The sequence below is a fragment of the Saccostrea cucullata genome, unplaced genomic scaffold (assembly GCF_032062105.1).
Source record: "Saccostrea cucullata isolate Sc308-1 unplaced genomic scaffold, CSIRO_AGI_Scuc_v1 ctg360, whole genome shotgun sequence".
NCBI lineage: Eukaryota > Metazoa > Mollusca > Bivalvia > Ostreida > Ostreidae > Saccostrea > Saccostrea cuccullata.
In genome coordinates, this window is record NW_026928375.1 from 78,826 (window position 1) to 101,944 (window position 23,119).

The 23,119-nt window shown below is 33.1% G+C and overlaps 1 protein-coding gene across 1 annotated transcript; it reads right to left on the minus strand.

Annotated features, from left to right (window-relative positions):
• Positions 1–558: 558 nt before the first annotated feature.
• LOC134277383 (uncharacterized) lies at positions 559–4,385 on the minus strand. The gene is made up of 4 exons (XM_062759722.1): positions 4,274–4,385; positions 4,107–4,171; positions 846–983; positions 559–662 (listed from the first exon to the last, which is right to left on the minus strand). The coding sequence occupies exons 1-4, from the start codon at positions 4,357–4,359 to the stop codon at positions 559–561; spliced, it is 393 nt and encodes a 130-aa protein (XP_062615706.1). The 5' UTR covers positions 4,360–4,385.
• Positions 4,386–23,119: the final 18,734 nt, after the last annotated feature.

The window sequence follows — 23,119 nt, forward strand, 5'->3', positions numbered from 1 at the left end:
CTCTACCGACTGAGCACCATTAGATAAAATGATTAATAACATTCCGGTACGTCTTTGAAATAGAATTTTAAGTTGAAATGAATTGTATTATTCCAATGTATTGAAAGTACCAATGCTGCTTAATGATCTTAAATATGAATAAATATATAAAAAGTCATCTTTTAAGTTTTTTGATGTACTTCCAAGTTATCTTTAATCATTAAACATTTCAAAAATTTGCACAATCCCACATTTTGTTCTGCAATCGTTAAACTTATATATGGAATCAATTAGGAAATTTAACTCAAGGAATTACGTTTTCATGTCGGACAGCAACATCCATTTCGAATTCGTTATTTTCATTCCGGTTACATTTCGTTTGAAAATAAAGTAAAAAGTAAACACACACGAGAATCCCAGAAACAACTGCAAGAATTACAATTAGTTGATAGATTATGTTATTCATGACCTTTTCCATCTTCTTTGTATTTTCTTCGATGAACTCTAAAACATCAAATTGAAAGTGAAAATCATGTTCTAATATTTTCTTCCTTCATATTCAGTGTTATATTTATGTTACTAAAAATTAATATTGCCTTTTTTGCTGCCTGTTGTTGTAAGAACCCGATATAGTCTTGTTGTTTGCATCCTTTGAAATGTGACGTATGTAGAGATTTTTACATCTAACATAAAAATAGAATTAAAATGACGATCGTTAATATATCATGAATGAAATATAACGCAGAAAATAAAACATCAGAAAAAGGTATTTTAGACGAAATTCCCTTTAACATTAACCTTTTTTCAATAACTATAATATCTTTAATTTAAAAAAAACAATGCATATAGAATCACTTCATAGTTACCCATTTCTCCACTGCATCCTACATCATAATGACATTCTGATTCGTTGCACTCTTTGCATTCTTTATCACAAGCCATCCCAAAGGAAGGAAACACGCATTTTACAGAGCAGTTTTGTCCATGATAGCCAATTTGACAAGCTGAAAAATAAGACATATATATAAAGGTACATATAACATCTTGATAATGAATGTATGTTAAAACAACAAATAGTTCTCAAAACACCTTTTAAATGGTCCGTTAGTAACTGTTATAATTCCTTGTATAAATTTAAGAAAATTAATTTAAGAAACCATATTAAGATTTGACTCTTTTTTAAAGGAAGTTCACACTTAAGAGTTAAAAGATGCATGCTGATACCATACGAAAGACATTATCACAAGATAAAACGGAAGCTTAAAGGTCTCTATACTTGTGTTAAACTATTGTACATTGTCTTACTTCATGTAGAATATAGAGATAACGAACAGTATTCAATATCAATGTAAATGAAACAATACAAAACAGTAGAAAAGCAAACACGGACCTACAGAATATCAGAAGTGGGATCAGATGCCATAAAGGTGTAAGCATTCCCTGCCAATCGGTCACAGCCGCCGTGTGCATCTTGTCATTATTGGGAAATATCGGAAAAATCCGTCGTTAATCCAGTGTATAAATAATTGACTTATAATTGGACTTTTACGAGAAGCACTGACTTTTACGGTTGATTTTTACATGGATATTTTAACCTGTATCGGAGGCACAGAATTCATCAGACAATCTTCTAGTGGTCATAGTAATGGTGTAAGAAGGCCGAGAGATGGGGGTAACCCATTATTTTGTTGAATGAAATGTTTAGGTAAATATTTATATCGTAAAAGAGTCCGTATATTTGCCTTGTGTAAAAGTAGGTCGTCAACTGTAAAAGTCAAAGCTTCTCGTAAAAGTCCATAAGTATGTCAGCCAGCATTAGATTCAATGATAAATTGTGTGTGCTGACAAGGCAATTGTATCGACCGTAGATCGTACGAAATGATGACTTTAAAGGTGACTTCTGATAATTTTGTTTCATCTACTTGTTTTGTCAATGATTTACATCGTTTTAGAAAATGATCATACGTAGCATACTTTTGCTTAATTTATCGAATCAACAAAGATATATTAAACCCGTATATATGTTATGAAAGTATATTGCAGTAAGGGGCGTTGACGATAGAAAAGTTAAAGACTTCACGTCTTTCATAGAACTTGGTTGTAAGATTACCATTAACGTCTATTTCAAGCAAAACAATTCGTTTTGGTTCTTGCAATATTAATAAAAAAAAAGTTATTTTAAACTGACTTATGATTTTGGAGAATTCCCAACTACGAGTATAACTTGGATTACCACTTGCAGAATTAAATCCAAGTAGAAAAAAATACAATTTATAATTAGCCTCACAAACGAAGACAATTATGTTACCTGCTTTGACAGCAAGGACTTATACGTACTGATCAATTAATTTATCTCATTCTTTTTTCACTCCCGGATTATTGGACTCATTGGGACGACAAAAACATTTGCGATGACAAAGCTCAACAGTAGTTACATCGATATAACTTCATAATTATTTTCTCATATAGAATATAGACATACATGTACAATTCTTTATTGATGTGATTAAATATCTTGAAAATATCTATATAATATTTGTATCTATAAAACTTAAAGAGCAAAGATTTGCAAAGGAGTTCAAACTCAAAAATCCATATACCGTCCGGTCATGTGTTTTCGTGGTATATACGTTTTCGTGGTATTTTTTATTTTTAGGAATAATCCGGCAATGCGAGATCGGAATGACGTCATATATGCTATTAATAAAGGGGAACCCTGTGCATGTTTTATGACCAAATGTTAAACCTTTTTGCCTTTGCCAAAATAAAATATAGCGAATGAGTTATGCATAGTTCGCAAATTTGACGATTTGCGTAATATATGCTTATTCGTCGTGTTTTGAACTAGAATATCAAACTTACAAACTAATAGCCGGCGATCCTGCATATCATCGTCTGTTAACTATCCAAACAGCTTCCGGTCATGTGACAATAATTTGGAATTTCCCACTTTTGATATTTTTTCTACGGTGATCTAGTAACGTCATTTTTTATATAATTTTCAAAGAAAATATCGGGGGTGTTAAAAAGGTATATGCTGAGAAAAATATTATGCCATTGATAATTAATTGAATTAAACATTTAATTTCTTTAAGTATACATGGAATTTATATTTTAAAAGATGAAACATTCAAATAAAGCTTTACAAAATTATTTCTAGGCCACTCTTAAGAGAGAGAATTTTTTTTTACATTATTTAGCAATACATCTGAGACACGCCTAGATAGATGTGGTCTTAATTAACAACAAATAAATTTCCATGTCAAATAATGTAATCATTTTGTCAATTAACTATAGTATTTTTGACACTGTAAAATTTACAAGGATTTTTCCCAACTAGATTTCCAAAGTTTACTTGTTTTATAAATACCACGAAAACATATGACGTCGGCAAAAAAATTGAAAGAGCAACTATGCAAGAATTCAATGACCTTCTGAACAAATAATAAATGATTTGTGAGTTAAAATCATTTTAAAATAAGGAGAATTATTGTTTGTATGTGTGATAAATAACAAACAACTCAATTATTCAGTCTTGAAGAAATTTATTACAAATTAACCGTAATACCACGAAAACTCATGATTCGAGGGTAACAATATCTAGAGTAAAAATGTTGGTATATCAAAAAAATAATAAAACGAATTCAATGTGAAAGGTCTAACATCAATCACTGAAAAATTATGACCCCGAAGGCAGGGACTTGCCAAGAGGAATACGTATATAATGCAAAACCTTAAAATAAACTCAACAACTTCTGGGTTTTTCTTTTCCAAAGAAAGGTCTGGTAAAAAATAAAATACATATAAACATAAAAGTATTAACCGACCGAAGTTCTGTACAAGGTTAAATTTTGATAGAATTTGTAAAAGGAGGTCAACCTCAAAAATCAAGGCAAAGTGATTTTATTTATTAGTATCCAACGAAAGGTTTTGTCAAAAGAAATGCAGATTTGATTAATAAAATCTAGTTCTTATCAATAAAACGTTATTTATACAAAAGAAGATTACTTAGTAATATATGAGCAGACAACCAAAGCCAAAAGACTATGAAAAACAGTAACCTCGATAACGGGCCGAAAAAAAACAAAACATAATAATTGAAAATTGTGAATAATGTATTAGCAAACCTATGCATTTGTTGCTTGAGACATTCCTGTAATAGCCATCACAACAGTCCAGACCATAAGGGAAACTGATTATCAAGAAGAAATTGACCATGTTAAAAGTGTAAATGATAATTCTGTCAAAAATTAAAAAAAAAATCTCAATAAAATTTTAAAACGGATATCTTTACCTGCATTCCAAATTGCGTTGTGCATTATTCATACTGAAGTAAAATAAACAGAGGAGAAAGGAGTATTTGAAATTGTACCCATCCATTCCAGTTAATGATATGTAATAGTCTAATAAATCATACATGTACGCGATTTTTAAAAATTCAAAGTACTTGCATAGATATTAATACATTCAATAGTTCCGTTATGGTATATTAAGCCTTGCCATTAAGTTCCAAAACATGTAAGGAAGTAATTGATTTTTGATGATATTATCTTCCTGAATGATATATTATATATATATGTTTATAGGGAAATTTCAAATTCATTCCGGTTGTTGGGAATATTAATATATTTAAAATCCATATATGATTTTAAAAAATGTTCCATTGTTAGGAAGCTGTATGTATACGATGGATGACTACCAGGAGAATTAATCCATAGTTCCTCGAAATTACATTTAAGAAAATGAGTTTTTCAAATAAAGACAATCTTGTTACAAGATTGATGACTGATGAGTGCTTTGTCATCAGGAACAAGTACAAACTGACCGTGTAATCGAATTCTCCTTTTAATTCTAAATTGCTGAACACATACATGTAAGGCAGCTAGGTTAAGGACTCTCATAATTACATCGCCCTATGCAGAGGTTCGGGAAGACATTTATTATGTCACATTAAAACAATAAAATAACTACAGTGATAATTGTCTTATCCGACACCTGAATAATCCGACACACTGTGAATTTTGACGTTAAAGATTTCTTTCCCATATTACTTATTTCGATGTTTGAACATTGTGAAGTCAGACACACTCTCATTTCCCACAAATATTTCAAATACAGGTTTTACTTTATATTATTAACTCTGCATTGTGAAATCAGACACCCTCTCTATTCCCACAAATATTTGAAATACAGGTTTCACTTTATATTATTAACTCTACTTTGGTGAATAAATATTAATTTTCATTTTCATACACTCTCAAAAAAAAAAATGTTTTCATTTAAATAACATTAGCAAAAATCGACGAATAAGTAAACGTGTCAAAACTACGTATTCTTATGTATATATTTATTTAAATTAAATTAAACAAGTGTTTCCTGACCAAAACGGAGAAATATTATCGAATGTAAAGATCATTACTTTGTAAAACTGATTAAATTGAAAATGTATAAACCCCACACAAAGACACAGTAAGTCACATTTTTTTTTTTACAGAAACGTACTTAAATGACAGACACAGTCCTTCGAACATCTGAAAAGTTCAGATATATTCGTTTCTATAAAATTTTTAGATTTTTGTAAAAAGGTATGGCTATTTTTCCAACTAATTTTGAGAGTGCTGGGAGCTTGTTGCGTTGACCCTGAGGTCCACGCAGTTAATATATAAGCAAAGTTAAACCGGATGCCATGGACAAACGACAGGCTATGCATGCGCGAGAATGCTAGAGAGTTTGCCCCTAAGGAAACTTGCCCGTAGAATAATTCGCCTTATTCCAATAAGAGTATGCATTCATTGGCAAATTGTGCTTATAAATCCGCATATCTTTTTTATATATTCATAGGCGGATCCGAATTTCTCTCATAAACATATACTTTTATAAATAAACTAAACATTTATTCTATGGCAGAAGCATTTTGAAAAGTACTAGCAAGCATTTGCAGTATAAAGATACACGTAAATTAACAACTTGAATTAAAAAAAACGTCATTCAACGACTAGTTCTAGCTTTTAAAAGATAGAACACTTTTTCATTGGCATTAGTTTTGTGCATCAAGGCTCTCAAAATTATCGATATTTTAGCAAACCAAATACCGTTTGATAGAGGTCTGTAGCAACGGTTTTTAATGTGGGTAAGGGGGGGGGGGGCTTCGAGAAAAAATCTACGTACTAAAGAGCCGTGCTACACGTGCACCTTCAGATCTATTTTTCCCATAATAGATTTCTTTCGAATTGATCCAGAACAGGTGTCAAGTCCCAGCCATTATGGGATACATGTATCAAAATAGCTCGATTTTTAAAACTGACAAAACTAAAGGCTAATCAGAGATAAAAGTTAACAATTTTGCTTTGAGACTAAAATCTGTCATATGTAAGCGATCATTGTAGAAATTTTGAACAAACCTACATGAATATTTAATACACCTAGATATTTTCTTAAAATGAATTTCGGTTAGAAACACTTGCATATGGTCCACGTATTGCAGTCCTTTTTTTAAGGACAGCAACTTGTTTCGTCTTTTAACTTTGTTGTTATGTGTATTGTGTCAATCTCGGTAGTTTATCCAAAGACAGCTTAGTTTTACACCATTCCGTGGAATGATTAAGTTGCTACCGGAGCACTTTTCATGTAAAGCAATTTTTCTAAAACGAAACAAAATCATTTTTATGGTCTGGGGTAAAATATGCATATCGTTGAAATTTTATGATCTTTGTAGCCATAAACATACATTTTTATGTAAAATATGTACCGTGAGAGACTGCTGGTATAAGTGAAGTCGTTTTGGCTAAACAAAGAAGAGATCAAATATATATATACGAGGAGTGATAAAAAAGTTCGCGAACTAATTGAATTACTTCCATAAAAGAAAAAAAAAATTGGTTTCAATCTTGATTATAGTTTAACTTAATCCTCTTCTATTTTAATGCACATCAACTATCGTTCTGCACATGCGCAAATCACGTTATATTGGCCGTCACGTAACCCCTTCTGCAGCGTTCTGTTACAAATATTGCAAGACTTTTATGAGTTTAATATTCCTTTCCATGTGAGTTAACTTTTATGATAAGAACAGTTCATTTGTCAGAAATGGTCAAATCTCAGCAACAGAATGGATGGATATGGATATCCTTTCCAAAAATAAGCATGGGACCATTAAACCACAAATCTTCTGTTTCGGATGAGAACTTTATTCAAGGTGGATAGAGAATGGGTGCCTCCTTTTTATCATTTCTAAAATGTTTTAAATCTAAACAAAACAATATCTTAGGTATTTAATAATTATCTTATTGTTCAAATATACAACTGTTTTTCAAAGTGTAAATTGGAGGTCTTTGATAGCATATTGCTTAATTAAAAACACATATCTTTTTCAAACTTACTTTCACTGAGAAATTGACAAGTATCAATTTTAACCATCTGCCTTCCTTTACTTAAACGATCAATCCAATCATTAATTGAATTTATAGGAACTCATTTACATTAAAAAACTATGTAAAAATTATTATATGATAACGCAGAGAAATTTCTAAGATATACAATAAATTGAACAGTCGTTTGTTTAACGAGTTTGACTGAGACAACCATTTTCGTCACAAGTGACCTACATAGTGACGTCATTTTCACAATGTGACGTCACAACAAGAAGAAAAACTTTATTCAGCATATTCTATTTTAGACTTTGTGTATGACTTTGTCTGTACCGAATTTCATTCTAATCTGAATTGTGGTTTTGTAGATATAGCGTGTACCTTGAGGTCGACGCAGAAAATATACACTGTAGACGTACTTTTTTTCACGTCATAATTCCGCGGAATCTCAATTTATGTTTCATCCGCTGGTAGAAAACTACGCAGATTTCCTAAACTATCACTAAAGGCCTTACATGTATATTAAATACGCTGGGACAAATTTCCGCGGATAATTTGTGAATGCGAACTTAATGTAAATTAATTCCACGCGGAAAAATGTACTTCTAAAGTAATCGAGGTTAAACAGGGTGCCATGGGCAAACGTCATGCCACGCATGTGCGATAATGTTAGACAGTTCGCTTCTAAAACAACTTGTCCGCCCTAGTTGAAATACAATATGCCAGGATTCATTTTTAAATCTGCATATCGTACATGTATTTATATATTCATTGGTGGATCAGAATTTCTTTCTTATACATATACTTTTATATACAAGCTAAACGTTGTTTCTATGGCATAAGCATTTTAAAAAGTAGAAAGAACTTGCAGTATATAGATAACTTAACAACTTGAATTCCAAATTTCATTCCACCACTAGTTCTAGCTTTTAAAAATATATCAAGTCTTTACTGGTATTAGTTTTATAAATCAAGGCCTGCAAAATATTTTGTTATGCAGTAATCTAAATACAGCTAGATAGAGCCCTGTAGCTAAGGTTTTCCGGGAGGGGGGGGGGGGGCTTCAAAAAATATGCGTACCACAGACGTGTGCTACTTGTGTACCAACAGAACTATATTCTAATCATATTTTTTTCCGTATAAATTCAGATAAAATGTCAAGTCTCAGTCGTTATGTGTTACAGGTATCAAAACAGTCCGGTTTTTTAAAATGACAAAATTATAGGCTAATTGGTGATAAAGTTTAACAATTTTGTTATGAAAGTTGTTCTTGTTGGTATCCTTCTGTCTCGGGAGACAATGGAGATCGTGTCAAGGATCAGGATCAGTCTATGGTTGAGTGACAGCGCCGACTGTGGCTGGAAAGTCCGATTCGGGAGCGGTATCCTTTGTTGCAGATCGCAAAGATGTAATGCTCGCTTGGTTGAGCTGGGACTGAAGCTATTCTTTGTCGTCTGCGCTGTCTTCTCTCATCCCACTGTTCTTCCCTCCTCTTTTCGGTGAGTTGGAGGCCTGCTTTGGCAACATGCCTCCATCGATTTCGGTCAGCAGCCACTGCTTCCCAGCACGCCGGGTGGATGTCTCCAGCCCTAATGTCACGTTTTATGACATCCTTGTAGCGAAGAGCAGGCCTTCCTGTAGGTCTTGATCCAGTTGCCAGCTCTCCGTATAGCACGTCCTTCGGTATACGGCCGTTGTCCATGCGGCTTACGTGGCCAAGCCATCTCAATCGCCTTTGGCTTAGCAAGGCGAACAAACTGGGTAACCCTGACTGTCTCAATACGTCCTTGTTGGTGATATGATCCTTCCAGCTGTGTTGAGTCGACGCTCTTGGCGAGAGTACAGGGTCCAGGCTTCGCTGCCGTACAGGAGCGTGTTGAGTACGCCTTGTATACCACTATCCTGGTGTTTGTTGTCAGCATGTCGTTGTCCCATACTCGTTTTCCCAGCTGATCCATTACTGATGCTGCTTTCTCAATGCACTTATTTACATTAGCTCTGTATCCAAAGACAGGTTACTTGATATGGTGGACCCAAGGTAGGTGAATGAATCCACAACTTCAAAGATATGATCGTCGATGGAGATTTTGGGAGTGCATGTTATGAAAGTACTATCAGGAAAAGTAGGCAAATCATTAAAGAAATGTGAATGAACCCACAGTAGTGCGACATAAATGAGCTCCCAAAATGGCCACCGTCATCGTAAGTATTTAGAAGGGCGGTGAATCAGTTGCTGAATTAACGTAAAAGCTTCTCTTAAAGAAAAAAAATATTTAGTTGAAATTTAGGTACGACTTAACTAAATCTGTCCATTGTTGTAAATGTGGATTATTCCCCTTTGATAAACAATTATCGTCTGCTTAGAGATGGCTCCCCATGGCCGAGAATTGACGAGTGATCTAACGGAAATAATCATTCAGATGTCAACTTAAGGCCTGTCATGCTACAAAATTGAGAATCTTACCGGAATAAACAGTCGTATCATCCAAAACGTGTGAGGGAAAGAGGTAACATAGAAAATTTACCGAGAAGTGGGGTGAAACGAAAAACTTCGCAGAGAGATGACAAGGTTCTTTTCCGAAGCATTAAAATCAAACGTCGTCAGACTTTAAAAGATATTACGTCCAGATTTAATGCCAGGACAGGATCAAATGTGTCACTCAGAACAGTTCATTGACGATTATCAGAGGAAGGTTACAAGAGGTGTGTAGTTTCTAAAAAAAAAAAAACCTTTCACGCGTGAATAGAGAGAAGAGAATCCGATTTTGTAGACAAAAATTGCACTGAACAGTAACAATCATTGGTCATTTATAATATTTAGTGATGAGTGAAGATAGTTATTGGAAATAACGATAAAGTTCATGTATGGAGGAAGAGTGAGGAAAGGATACGTCCTGAATGTGTCGGGTTGCGTGGTGATTGGGAAACGAACTGTCGGGCCTCCGTCATGTTTTGGGGTTGCATATGTTATTATGGAGTTGGTACCCTAAAAACTACTACAATCAAAATTCGGGGCTGGGGGAATGTCAGATATTCTAGATGACTTCTTCTTTATTAGACCTGCGAACTCTGAAAACTGGAAGAACGACTTAAAAAATTTCCTCTTTCCGTGCAAAATATTGGTGTCCCTATCAAAATGTCAAAGATACAGACTCCAACTTCAAAAATTAAAATCTATGGTATTGAAATTGATTCTGACCAAATGGAAGCACGGCTACCAGCGGACAAAATTAACAAGATTAAAATGAATTCGGTAGAACTTTTACAAAAAAGATCAGACTACATTACGTGAACTTCAATCTCTGATTGGTTACTCATTTTCACGTGCTCAGTAGTGGTTACAGGGCGTGCTTTTCTCCGACGCATGATCGATCTAACTTGTGGAGTAACTGAACCTGCATCACACATTCACTTTTCTAGAGAAACAAAAGAAGATATGGAAACATGGCTATCTTTCATAAGCTGCTTTAACGGAAAGTCAGTTTTTCTTCCTCAAAAGTGTTTATCCACAGATCATCTTACCCTTTACACAGATGCATCAGGGTCATTGAGCTATGCGACGATTTTAGGTTATGAATGGTTTGCATCTCACTGGGACTTTTTACAAAAGGATTGTCAAATAACAGTCAAAGACACATTGTACAAGCTATAGAAATATGGGGGAACAAAATAAAAAATAAAAGAATTCTTTTCATGCCTGACAATATGGCAGTAGCATAAATCATTAACAAACAAACGTCAAAAGACAAAACAATTATGAGATTAGTGCGCCGCTTAGTTTTAGCAACCTTAGAAAACAACATTCATATCCGAGCAAAACACATTCCAAGAAAACACATTATCACTGCTGATAGCAATTAGCTATGTTTATAAATTGTAAGGGACAACACACCCATCGGATACATTTTTGGTAAAAAAAGAAAAGGTCTTGCAAGGTTGCCACCATTTAGCCCCTTGTAAAGATTCGCATTTACCAATCACAGGTTCCAATTTACACAAGTTATTTCAAGGGTTTCAGTGCTCTGTTTTGAATCAGCATTAAAGAATTCTTTTAAATTATTTTTTTTTTGCTTTCAATGCATTTTTACGGCTAGGGGAAGTTAGAAGTTAAGTCAAAAAGTCTAGCTAGCACAGTCATTCAACGAGAAGATGTTTCATTTACCCTAAAGGAGAACTCACCCATCGAAGTTTTAATTGTCTTGAAACACTTTAAAACAAATAAAACAAAGGGCCTCTTCCAGATCCACTTGAAGGCCTTAAAAGACAACAACATCGCGTGTCCTGCATGTGAATGCCTTGTATGAATATGTAAATTTGTTTGGTCATCACACCGGGCCTCTTTACCAATTCATTTATGGGAAACCAGTCCCATATTCTTTTGTGGCAAAACATCTTCAAATACAATTCAATTCATTGGTCAGGATAGGAGCAGCTACACATGCTGCAAAGTTATTTCAGAAAACAGCATTCAAAAAATGGGCCGATGGAACTCGGATGCCATTCGTAAGTATGTACGCCTCGAAAGCTTTGAAACATAGATACTTTGTCAAAAAAGAGCAGAACTATCTTTGTTGGGAAAAAATGGATTTTTGTGTCTTTTAGTGAATTTGTCACATGTTATGATATATTAAATAAGTTTTCTTAAAACATAATGGTGATGTGTTACAGTTACTTCACAATGATTCAATAGATCACTTCATTATTACAAGGTTCAATAAGGTATTTCGTAACGGAGGTTATAATTTTTTTTTTTTTTTAAATAAATGTATTTGCCTAAAAAACGTTTACACACATTTTTTTTTATCGTTTCTTTACAAATAAAGTATGTTTTCTAATTGTTTTTTTATTTAAATTTACCATTAGGTAAACGCATTCACACCGTTAAGTTGATTGACGCTTAGTAATGCTGAGCGACATAAGTTTGTAATGCTAATAGGTAGTCTAAAAATCGCTTGTACAATTGCCTTTTAAATGCAAATTCATTTTGACATAATAACTTTTCTTTTAAAAGTTTATGGATATAACTTTTCAAGTAATGTAATTTATGTACATTGCAAATTCATTTTCAGTGTACTATCAAGAACCCAACTCACAGTTATTGTACTATCGCAGAATTTCAAGAAACCGCCTTCACTCTCCATTCTCATAAACAACAAGACATTTAGGTATGTTGCACTTTGCCACTAATGTGACTTTAATTGTAGAAAATACTTGTAATTAATTATGTAATAATTGATCATAAAATCCAGAAAATTATTAATAAACAACTTATTATCTGTATCAAAAATTCACAGCAGAATGAAACCGAATTATGAATATGATTAATATGTAAATCGTGATTACATAATATATTGCGTAATTGATTACATAATATATCAAACATTCTTGTGGTCTGAAACCGAAAACGAAGTAAAACACATTAAACACCAAGAAAAGAATATAAAGCTAGAATAAAACATCCTAAAAAAGGAAAAGGTGACGGGGTGGAGGCGGCTTAAAATAATTTGAAGCTATCCAACACACATGTACTTTTCACGGCGTCCTAAAAGAAACTGAAAAATGACGCTATCTGGACGACCGGGTCCAGATTTTTTACCGCGAACGATTTTCATTGGGCGTTTACTAAATGTTTACATTTCCAAGAATCGCTTGCATCTGCCTCTCCTAATTTGGACACACCAAAAACTTTCCAAGGATAATGCAAGCGCGATAACTCTTACACGCAGAGCATTCCAATGTACATAAAATATTTTAAGTAAAACTTAAAATTCATTTATGTACAATTGCCAATGCAAATTCATTTTGACATAATAACCAGTTTATGGAACTTTTCGATCATTAACATTTTCGTGTACTATCAAGAACCCAACTCACAGTTATTGTACTATCGCAGAATTTCAAGAAACCGCCTTCACTCTCCATTCTCATAAACAACAAGACATTTAGGTATGTTGCACTTTGCCACTAATGTGACTTTAATTGTAGAAAATACTTGTAATTAATTATGTAATAATTGATCATAAAATCCAGAAAATTATTAATAAACAACTTATTATCTGTATCAAAAATTCACAGCAGAATGAAACCGAATTATGAATATGATTAATATGTAAATCGTGATTACATAATATATTGCGTAATTGATTACATAATATATCAAACATTCTTGTGGTCTGAAACCGCCATGTACTTGATTAAATTTATACTTTAAATTAAATTTAATCAAGTTCAGACCCCAAGAAAAAGAAGCAAAACAAAGGGGCAAAGTGCAGTTATACCTGTCAAATTAAAAAGTAATTGTACAATTAAGACAGCAGAGATAAACATATGCCCTGCTTGTCCTTTTGAATGTCTGTATACACATGTAACACTTCTACACATATGAACAGATAGGAATAAACATATGTCCTATCATGTACAAAATGAATTCAAGAGTCATAAATATACAACTAGATGAAAAATTCCAAGTCAGAGATAAACATATGCCCTGCTTGTCTTTCACAAAAGTAATTAAGTCTACTCAAGTCAGTTTATTACTAGAACTACTGCTACTGAGGGGGGGGAAAAAAATGCCACAAGTGTACTGTTTTAATCCAAACCAGGGATAAACATATGCCCTGGACTGAATATGTCATGGAAGGTTTATTCACCGACAATGATATTAACTTTGGTAAATTATGTCCGACGACATCATGTAAACACGTGTTCTTGCCTAGGTGGAACGTTTGTCACACTCCTGTATGTTCTTATTTAACTTTTTTTACGTTACTGCTAAAAAAAAAGTATCACCAAATATTGTATGGATCAGAAATTAAGATGATCTCCAATGAAATGTCCAGGGTTGGTAATTTCCCCTTAACGCCGATCAAGATGGAAAAGGCGGAAGGGGAGGTATCCCTACTGGAAGTCTGTTCTGTCCAAGTAGCCAGTTCCCGGAATTGCTGTACCTTGGAACGAGAAAGATAGTCACATAGCAAATTTTCTTTGCTTGACAAAAGTCTTGCTTTAAAATGAATATTAAATTCCAGACAGATTAAAACAAGTGCTTGAATGTCAGTGTTAAACAAATTACATTTATTTGCAAGATATTTTGACCACGTTTGCATAGCGAATACTATAGGATAAAATTTAAAAATAGCAATATTCTGGTGTCTCCAATTAATATCCCAATTTCTTTGAAACCACTGACTACCAAGCACTACAGAATATCAAATAGACCCTGATGCATCAGTAACCTGTCCGGCAAAAAACTTGGTAGATCTATTGTGATTTGAAAGCAAACTCAGCCAAACATTAAGATCTCCTTTTACATTTTCTTTTTAATTCTAATCTTATAGTATTGTTTTTGTCGGTGTGTGTGTTTAATTCCAATTGTCAAGTCTATAAGTCTTCTAAGAAAAGACCTACCGGTAAATACTACATTACATGCAAAATATAATAAACTTTATAGTGACTGCAATTCCTTAAGCGTCAATTTTTGTTGTTGTAAACTTCATTAAATTTTCTTAACACACTTAAGGATCTTATCATCTGGAAGCCTACATTCCATTTTAACTGAATCCAGTTCATTGGTTTGATTTCAAAAGGTCCATGAACCCTCCCAGCCAAAATTTCTTTTCTATCTTAGAGACATTAGCTGTGAGTTTTGGAGAGCAGAATTTAAATTCTATGATTCAATACTCGGGCTTTCACCAATAAAACCCAGCCAACAATTTTGCCAATCTACTTACTTTTGTCATCCCTTTGTTTGGAGGGGTTGGTAGATTCCTTGTTATTATTTGCTTGGGTGTGGAATTTTCTAAGGAAACGAAAGGGCTGCTGAGTTTGTTTGTTACAGTGATTAAATGGGTGGTTGCTACCACAGTTGTAACACCTGTGTTGAAAGCGACAGGATAGACCTGCACGACACTGCTTGCCTGCATGATAATTGAAACAAGCCCCTTTTGGAATTGGCCCTAATGGTGCGTCTTCACTACTTACTTTTGTCAATAGATCGGTCTTGAGTCTAGCGTTAACATACAATTCCATATGAACATCACCCCATGCAACCTGTCCTTGAGATACAAGCTGTCTAAATTCTGCATCATAATATTTCCAATTACCTTTGGCATCAGCAATGTCTCGTACTGCCTCTAAATGCTTGGCTAATTTTGACTGCTGTTCAGGATATTTTATACAATATATTGCTGCATACCTGTTCCAAGCTGTAATCCAGTCATGCATAGAAGAAACACTTGACTTGTCTTCAGCATCGTTCTCAACCTGGTGAATGGTTAATTTCCCCTGAGAATCACTATTTTCTACTTGCAAAGAAAACTTACCCTTTTTCTGTTTTTCTTTCGATAAAAGTTTGACAAAATCAATGCACTGATTCGACCATATCTTAGACTTGATTTGGTCAGACACAAGAGCTTCTATTGGCACTGCTGTGCTGACAAATCCTGTTTGTCCCTTACCTTTATTTGCTTCAGTGGCCTCGGGCAATACACTAAATTGAGAATTTACCGTGGCACTATTATCTGAGATGGTAATCTGTGGAGATGCTTGCACGTTACTATTATCTATACTCCCCTGATTATCTAAATCCGATGATCTAGCGTTGACAACTTCTTTAATAAGTGTTGTTATTGAAGCCGTAACCCTTTTGGTGATTTCCTCCACCACATCATCAGGTACCGAGATTTGGTCTGCTACCAATCGTCTTTTCTTTCCTAGTCGGGAAGTAGCGGGTGGAACCGCTCGTGCCCTACTTGACTGTCTCTTTGGAGGCATTGTATATATACTGAAAATATATACTTTTAAATTCTTCAGTGATGCTGTAAAAAGAAATACTTATTGTCAATAAAAATCACTAGATATGGTGAGATTTGTATTTTCAAGATTTGTCCTGTAAACAACGACAAATAGATAAATACATTTACTAAAATCCCCTTTTAATTATTGTTATATAATATCATTATCATTATTTTGTTTTATATACTAGCCTTTCCGAATAAAACTTTTACCCTCTAAAATAATGCTGATTTCAAAAACTAAAATGTTACCATAGAATGTTTAATAAAAAATTATTGTCCTCAGGAAACACAAACAACTTGTGTTGATCCTATTGAGGAAAACCTCAGTAGAGGAGTTTTAATCAATATTGTCCTCAGGAAACACAAACAACTTGTGTTGATCCTAATGAGGAAAACCTCAGTAGAGGAGTTTTAATCAATATTGTCCTCAGGAAACACAAACAACTTGTGTTGATCCTAATGAGGAAAACCTCAGTAGAGGAGTTTTAATCAATATTGTCCTCAGGAAACACAAACAACTTGTGTTGATCCTAATGAGGAAAACCTCAAGAGAGGAGTTTTAATCAATATTGTCCTCAGGAAACACAAACAACTTGTGTTGATCCTAATGAGGAAAACCTCAAGAGAGGAGTTTTAATCAATATTGTCCTCAGGAAACACAAACAACTTGTGTTGATCCTAATGAGGAAAACCTCAGAGAGGAGTTTTAATCAATATTGTCCTCAGGAAACACAAACAACTTGTGTTGATCCTAATGAGGAAAACCTCAAGAGAGGAGTTTTAATCAATATTGTCCTCAGGAAACACAAACAACTTGTGTTGATCCTAATGAGGAAAACCTCAAAAGAGGAGTTTGAAATATTGTCCTCAGGAAACACAAACAACTTGTGTTGATCCTATTGAGGAAAACCTCGATAGAGGAGTTTTAATACTATATTGACAACAAGAAATTCAAACAACTTGTGTTGATCTTAATGAGGTAAAATATTAGTAAATCGGAAATTAAAAAGAAAAATAAATAAATAAATAAATAAATTATAGATTTAAATAGATCGATCAGTAGTTAAGTCAATAAAACACAAAATAAATGATTAATGAATCAATTGATAAAGTACATGTCAATTGAATAAAAACATATTTCCTCAACAAAGAAATGAGCGTTTTTTGATTATAAGAACAAGCAAAGTTTATAATCAATATCAGAACTCGATTATCGTTTCAACATAATTTTTTTTTATCGTTATTTTTTTTAATATAAAATTTTATATAAATCATTATTATTTCTGCGTTATGCATTTCTACTCTCTATCGGACAAAAGTTCTCTTTATCTTGTACACTTGTACACATAGAAATGGCTTCAGCCGTCTAAAATGATTTATCACTTCCGCAGTGAGCGCAGTGAGGTCATGTTGACCTACACATGTAAAACAAACGTGGCCAGTACTGGCCACAAAGGCTTCAACCTAGATAATCGAAAACGGACGCCATCTAACATAAATTCTTGCAAAATTAAATTAGACTGAGTCAATTTAGAGGAAAGCAAAATGAATAATCAATATTCTTACAATTATTTAAGAATGAAAACGGAATATTTACGTTTCCTACAGTCAGGCTTACTATCGCTACTATGATAGCGATTCTCGATCAGTTTATTTCTTTTCCTCCTTTTTTTTTTTTTTTAAATATTATTCTACAGTAGCAAGTTATCCACATATGCAAATAGTATACAAAATAACAATATCGATGGATAGCAATTATTAATATCGATAACAGCAAAATGTTATGCACTTCATCTTTGAAAGATTGTTAGATAAATAAAACCAATAAGTATGAGGAAAAAACAAACGTGTTTCCTTACCGCTTAAAATAATTTTGAAGCTATCCAACACACATGTACTTTTCACGGCGTCCTAAAAGAAACTGAAAAATGACGCTATCTGGACGACCGGGTCCAGATTTTTTACCGCGAACGATTTTCATTGGGCGTTTACTAAATGTTTACATTTCCAAGAATCGCTTGCATCTGCCTCTCCTAATTTGGACACACCAAAAACTTCCCAAGGATAATGCAAGCGCGATAACTCCTACACACAGAGCATTCCAATGTACATAAAATATTTTAAGTAAAACTTAAAACAATTGGGAACAATCTGGGCCGCGAACGACGTCACACAATTTGTATTCTCTGTTGCCTACAAGACGATCTTTCGACTAAATTTTGATTGAAATTTGAATCTGCTTTAAAAAAACAAGTAAAAAACAAACGGACGGTAGTGAATTTAAATATGTCCCTTAAGGTCAGATGAGACGTTCCTCAAAATCTGTTTTGTATATCTTCATAATGTATGAAAAATATTCAAAATTTTAATAACATTCTTATTTCTAAAACCAGTTTCTAAACGTTTTTAAAAGATCCAAACACTTAAACATTTGAAATTGGAAAATTATTTTTCTTCCCCAAAGGATTATATAAGAAAAACTACCCCTGGTATCTTGCAGAAATGCCTGGTAAGGTACCTCAATTATTTGTGAGTAAACATGTTTAAATAGCAATACTTCAATGACAAACTCTTAGAAAAATTTATCTATTATTAAGGAACGTCTCGTCTGTCCTTAATCAAGAGTGGTCTAATCACTTTAAAAAATTATCGAATGTTAATACCCGCAATTGAAGCAGACCTAAAGATCATGACGTTATAATAGACGTAATTTACGCTTGCTTTCATGCGCCGGTGTACACTTATATTCTTTCTTTATTTTTTCATAATTTTCTTATAAGATGTGATTTCATCATGAAACTTGATTTGCATGATCATAAAATGTTACTCTTTGCTATGACAAGGAATGAAATTTAATAAAGTAAAGAGAAACAAAACTGTTTTCCCTGTCTACGACTTTTTGGGACAACCCTCATATCTAGTAAATATTTTTTATGTTTGCAGTTCAGAATTTCTTCTGTTATAATTTAGCTGTATATTGATAAAGCTTCGAAGTTCAATAAAAATTAAAACATGAACAAAGGCTTTAATAACTTTACAGCTGCTTTTTTCTGAGTTGTAACATCCGTTACGGAGTTCTTGCATGTGGTGAGTTGGAATAGCTATAAATCAAACACAAAATTATATCATTGCTCTTTAATTCGTTTTTCAATACTTTGGACTTGGTAATTGTATGAATTATACGGGAATGACTGGATGTGAAACTTAACAGTTAGCTGCAAACTATAATATAGCGAATAAAGTTACGTGACTGCGTGTCTGTTTGTGAGTGATTCCTGACTAATACTCAAAAAATATCAGGATCGACGTGCTTTTTTTTGCGAGGGATACCCCTTTTTCGTGATGTCCTTGGATTTCTCTCCCTTTTAAAACGTTTAAATGATACAAGTGATTCATATATTTTATAAGTTGAGCTAGATTATTTCTAAAAAATTATTTGTATGGATTTAAACAAGTATTATTTTTTCCTACTGAATACATTATAAGCCGTTTCTAGATTATGTATAGACCCACACATCCTTAACGGAATCACTACATCTGCTCTAAAAGTATGAAAATAGTAATAACATATGATATCCCTTAGGAATAGATAGAAATATTGAAGGAAAAAATTTAATAATTTCTCAAGTATATAATCTTCAAAACGATTGAGGTTATTTAAATAACATGTGATTTTAAGAATTTTTGGAAATTGAATTGATGCAGGCGACGTCATTACGTTTTCAGAAAGTATAACGTCAAAATTGTTTGGGCTCGCCTTACTAAAATGCTTATAAAATACTGAAAATTAAATATTTTCAACATTTAAGTATATTTGCATTTAGAAAGAGCCCGGCTATCAAAATTTACCAAAAAATCAATTTCTTAGAATTTGACCTGACGGGCCCTTTTCTCGTGACGGCAGTCATATTCCTTTCATAACTCTTCACGTAGATATCAACGGCAAGGAGAAACTTCAGCAAAATCATCGATCGGTAATTCAGCCTCAAGGATAAAGTCGACTAAAGATTTGAACACTTAACTTGACAAAATTTCAGTAACATCAAAGCACACGACTTTTCAATATTTAATCTTACACATTTCAATGATAAATTAAAAACCAGACATTAAGGCATCGGTCAGACAGCTGCTTTGAAAAAAAAGAACTAGGGCTCGGTATAGAATTAACTGGAATTTATGTCAAGTTAGGAATTCAGAATAGGTACGGTAACTCAAGTAAATATTTATTGTTGGGAACATTTCCGAAAACATAATTACGTTGATAAACTGCATTTTCCCTGGAAATGTAAAGTTTATAAATGTCCCCAAAATTATGTTCTTTTCTTTAAACATGATGTGTTTTAAATCAAGTTGAAATGATGTCTATTATAGTCAACTGCTTATTCAGAAAACGTATTCAAAATCTTTTGTCGATTTAATCATATTCTAATTTAAATACCACATTAAAAATCAAAACATCAATGACCGTTTTATATTTTATAACCCTAAACCTATAACTTATAAACTAAAAATGGTAACAATTCATCGGAAAAACTAAGCTTGTGTGTCAGAACATGCGTGCAAGATATCTAACGTCGATAACCTTGGAGAGGGCAAACAAGATCACAAATTTATGGATATGTGTAAAGCATGGATTGAGAAATGAGAATTGAGAAAAACTAAGCTTTTGTGTCACAACATGCGTGCAAGATATCTAACGTCGATAACCTTGGAGAGGGCAAACAAGATCACAAATTTATGGATATGTGTAAAGCATGGATTGAGAAATGAGAATTGAGAAGTGTCACAACATGCGTGCAAGATCGATATCTAACGTCGATAACCTTGGAGAGGGCAAACAAGATCACAAATTTATGGATATGTGTAAAGCATGGATTGAGAAATGAGAATTGAGAAACAAGAAAAAAAAAAGAACCAATGACCTCAAAATGTGAACCAAGGTGAATTTTTAAAAAATGGATTTAATAGAAAAAAATGATGCTGAAAGTAATTAGAAATTCCATTAACTGTGGTTTCATTTATGATCAGGTACTGCTTAACCATTAAGTCTTGCAAGATTTATTATACATCCTGCTTGAAAAGCGGGAGGGTAAATATTAATCGGTATTTCCGTCCGTCCGTCCGTCTGTACGTCCGTCTGTCCTTCCGTCTGTCTGTTACTCTTTGGGGTACCCATCTCTTATCCGCAACTCCTCTCATACCACCGAAGGAAATTTAATGAAATTTTCACAGAGTCTTTATTATATATTGCCATTGCGCACCTCCTATTTTTTACTTTTTGATCTGACATATATTTGGGATTTTCCAGAGCAAAACATGGACACTGCCATTTTATTCATATGGGAGGCGGAGGGTATCATTTAGTGAGCTCATTGCTCACAGTACCTCTAGTTTATATATCAACAGCTGAAAAGTATACGATTAAAAAAGAAATGAATTTTTATTAAAATAATTTGAATTCATTAAGATGAATAATTTTTTTCATAGATCTAATTCGTTATACGAATTCAAAAATTTGAACTATAATCGTTTAATTCAAGTTGTAATTTAGAGTCTATATAGTTCTATATTTATGAATCACAATAATTCCTTCAACCAAACTTAATTTATTCAAACTCTGTTTTACATGTCAGTCTAACGAATCATATTTCATCAAATGTAAATGGGAAATTTTTTATTACAACATTTTTTTTTATTTTCAAACCAAATTCAACAAATTTGATATATGACATCAAAAACAAAATGAAAAGAAAAATAAAATGTATATCAAATTACATTTCATCGAACAAATCTGAAAATCAGGAACATCGAACTCAGATATATTCCGATTATGGATAGGTATTCAAAGTGGACTTCAGGTAAATATGGAGTTCACGGAATAAAAAAAAAATATCGGGCTAATTTCTCTCTCAGGTTGCATGAGGACAATCAAAAGCAATTGGAAGCTTTGTCTGAAATATGACATGCATATTTTAGACGCTGAGTAAATAATTATAATTTATTATATATTCATAAATATGTTAGATTAAAAAAAATATATTAGACCATGCACTCCTAAGGCATTGTTCTAAGGTAAAGGACATTTAAAATGTCCTTTGGAAGCACACCTACATGTATGAGTCAGCTATTGGCACTTTGTACAATGATGAATATCAAATACAAAGCAAACGCAAAATGATTAAGGAACTCGAAACTACATGCCTATGAAATATTTAAACTTTTTAACAAATGGTGTAGTTTTTTTTATTTAAAAAAAATGATGCATACTGTGTGGAAAACACCCTTTTGTGGTCTAAAATTAATTGCATAACGATCTGTGTTTCGGCAAATCTAAAATATTACCTGGAGTATAAAATACGAGGGGTGATCAAAACGTTCGCGAACTAATTGAATAACTTGCATAAAAGAAATAATATTTGGTTTAAATGTTGATTATATTTTGAATTAATCCTACCAGATTTTAATGCACGTCAACCACCATTCTGTGCATGCGTGAATCACGTGATATTGGCGGTCACGTGACCCCCTCCGTAGCGTTCTGTCACAGAAGTAAAAAAAATTTCCTAATTTTATAATTCTTTCCATGTGAATTAATTTTTATGACAAGAAACGTTCATTTGTCAGAAATGGTCATTTCTCGGCAACAGAATGGGTGGATAAAATATCCTTTTCTAAAATAAGCATGGTGACCATTAAAACACGAATCTTCTGTCTCGGGAGAGACCTTTATTTAAGGTGGATAGAGAATGGGTGCCTCATTTTTATTATATCTAATATGTTAAAAATCTAAAGTAAACGATATCTTAGGTATTTAATAATTATACATGTATTATTTTTCAAATATTTTTCAAAGTGTTAATTGGAGGCCTTTGATAACAAATTGCTTAATTAAAAATACATATCTTTTCAAACTTGCTTTCACTGGGCAAGATGACAAGTATCGTTTTTAAACATCAGCCTTCCTTCACTAAAACGATC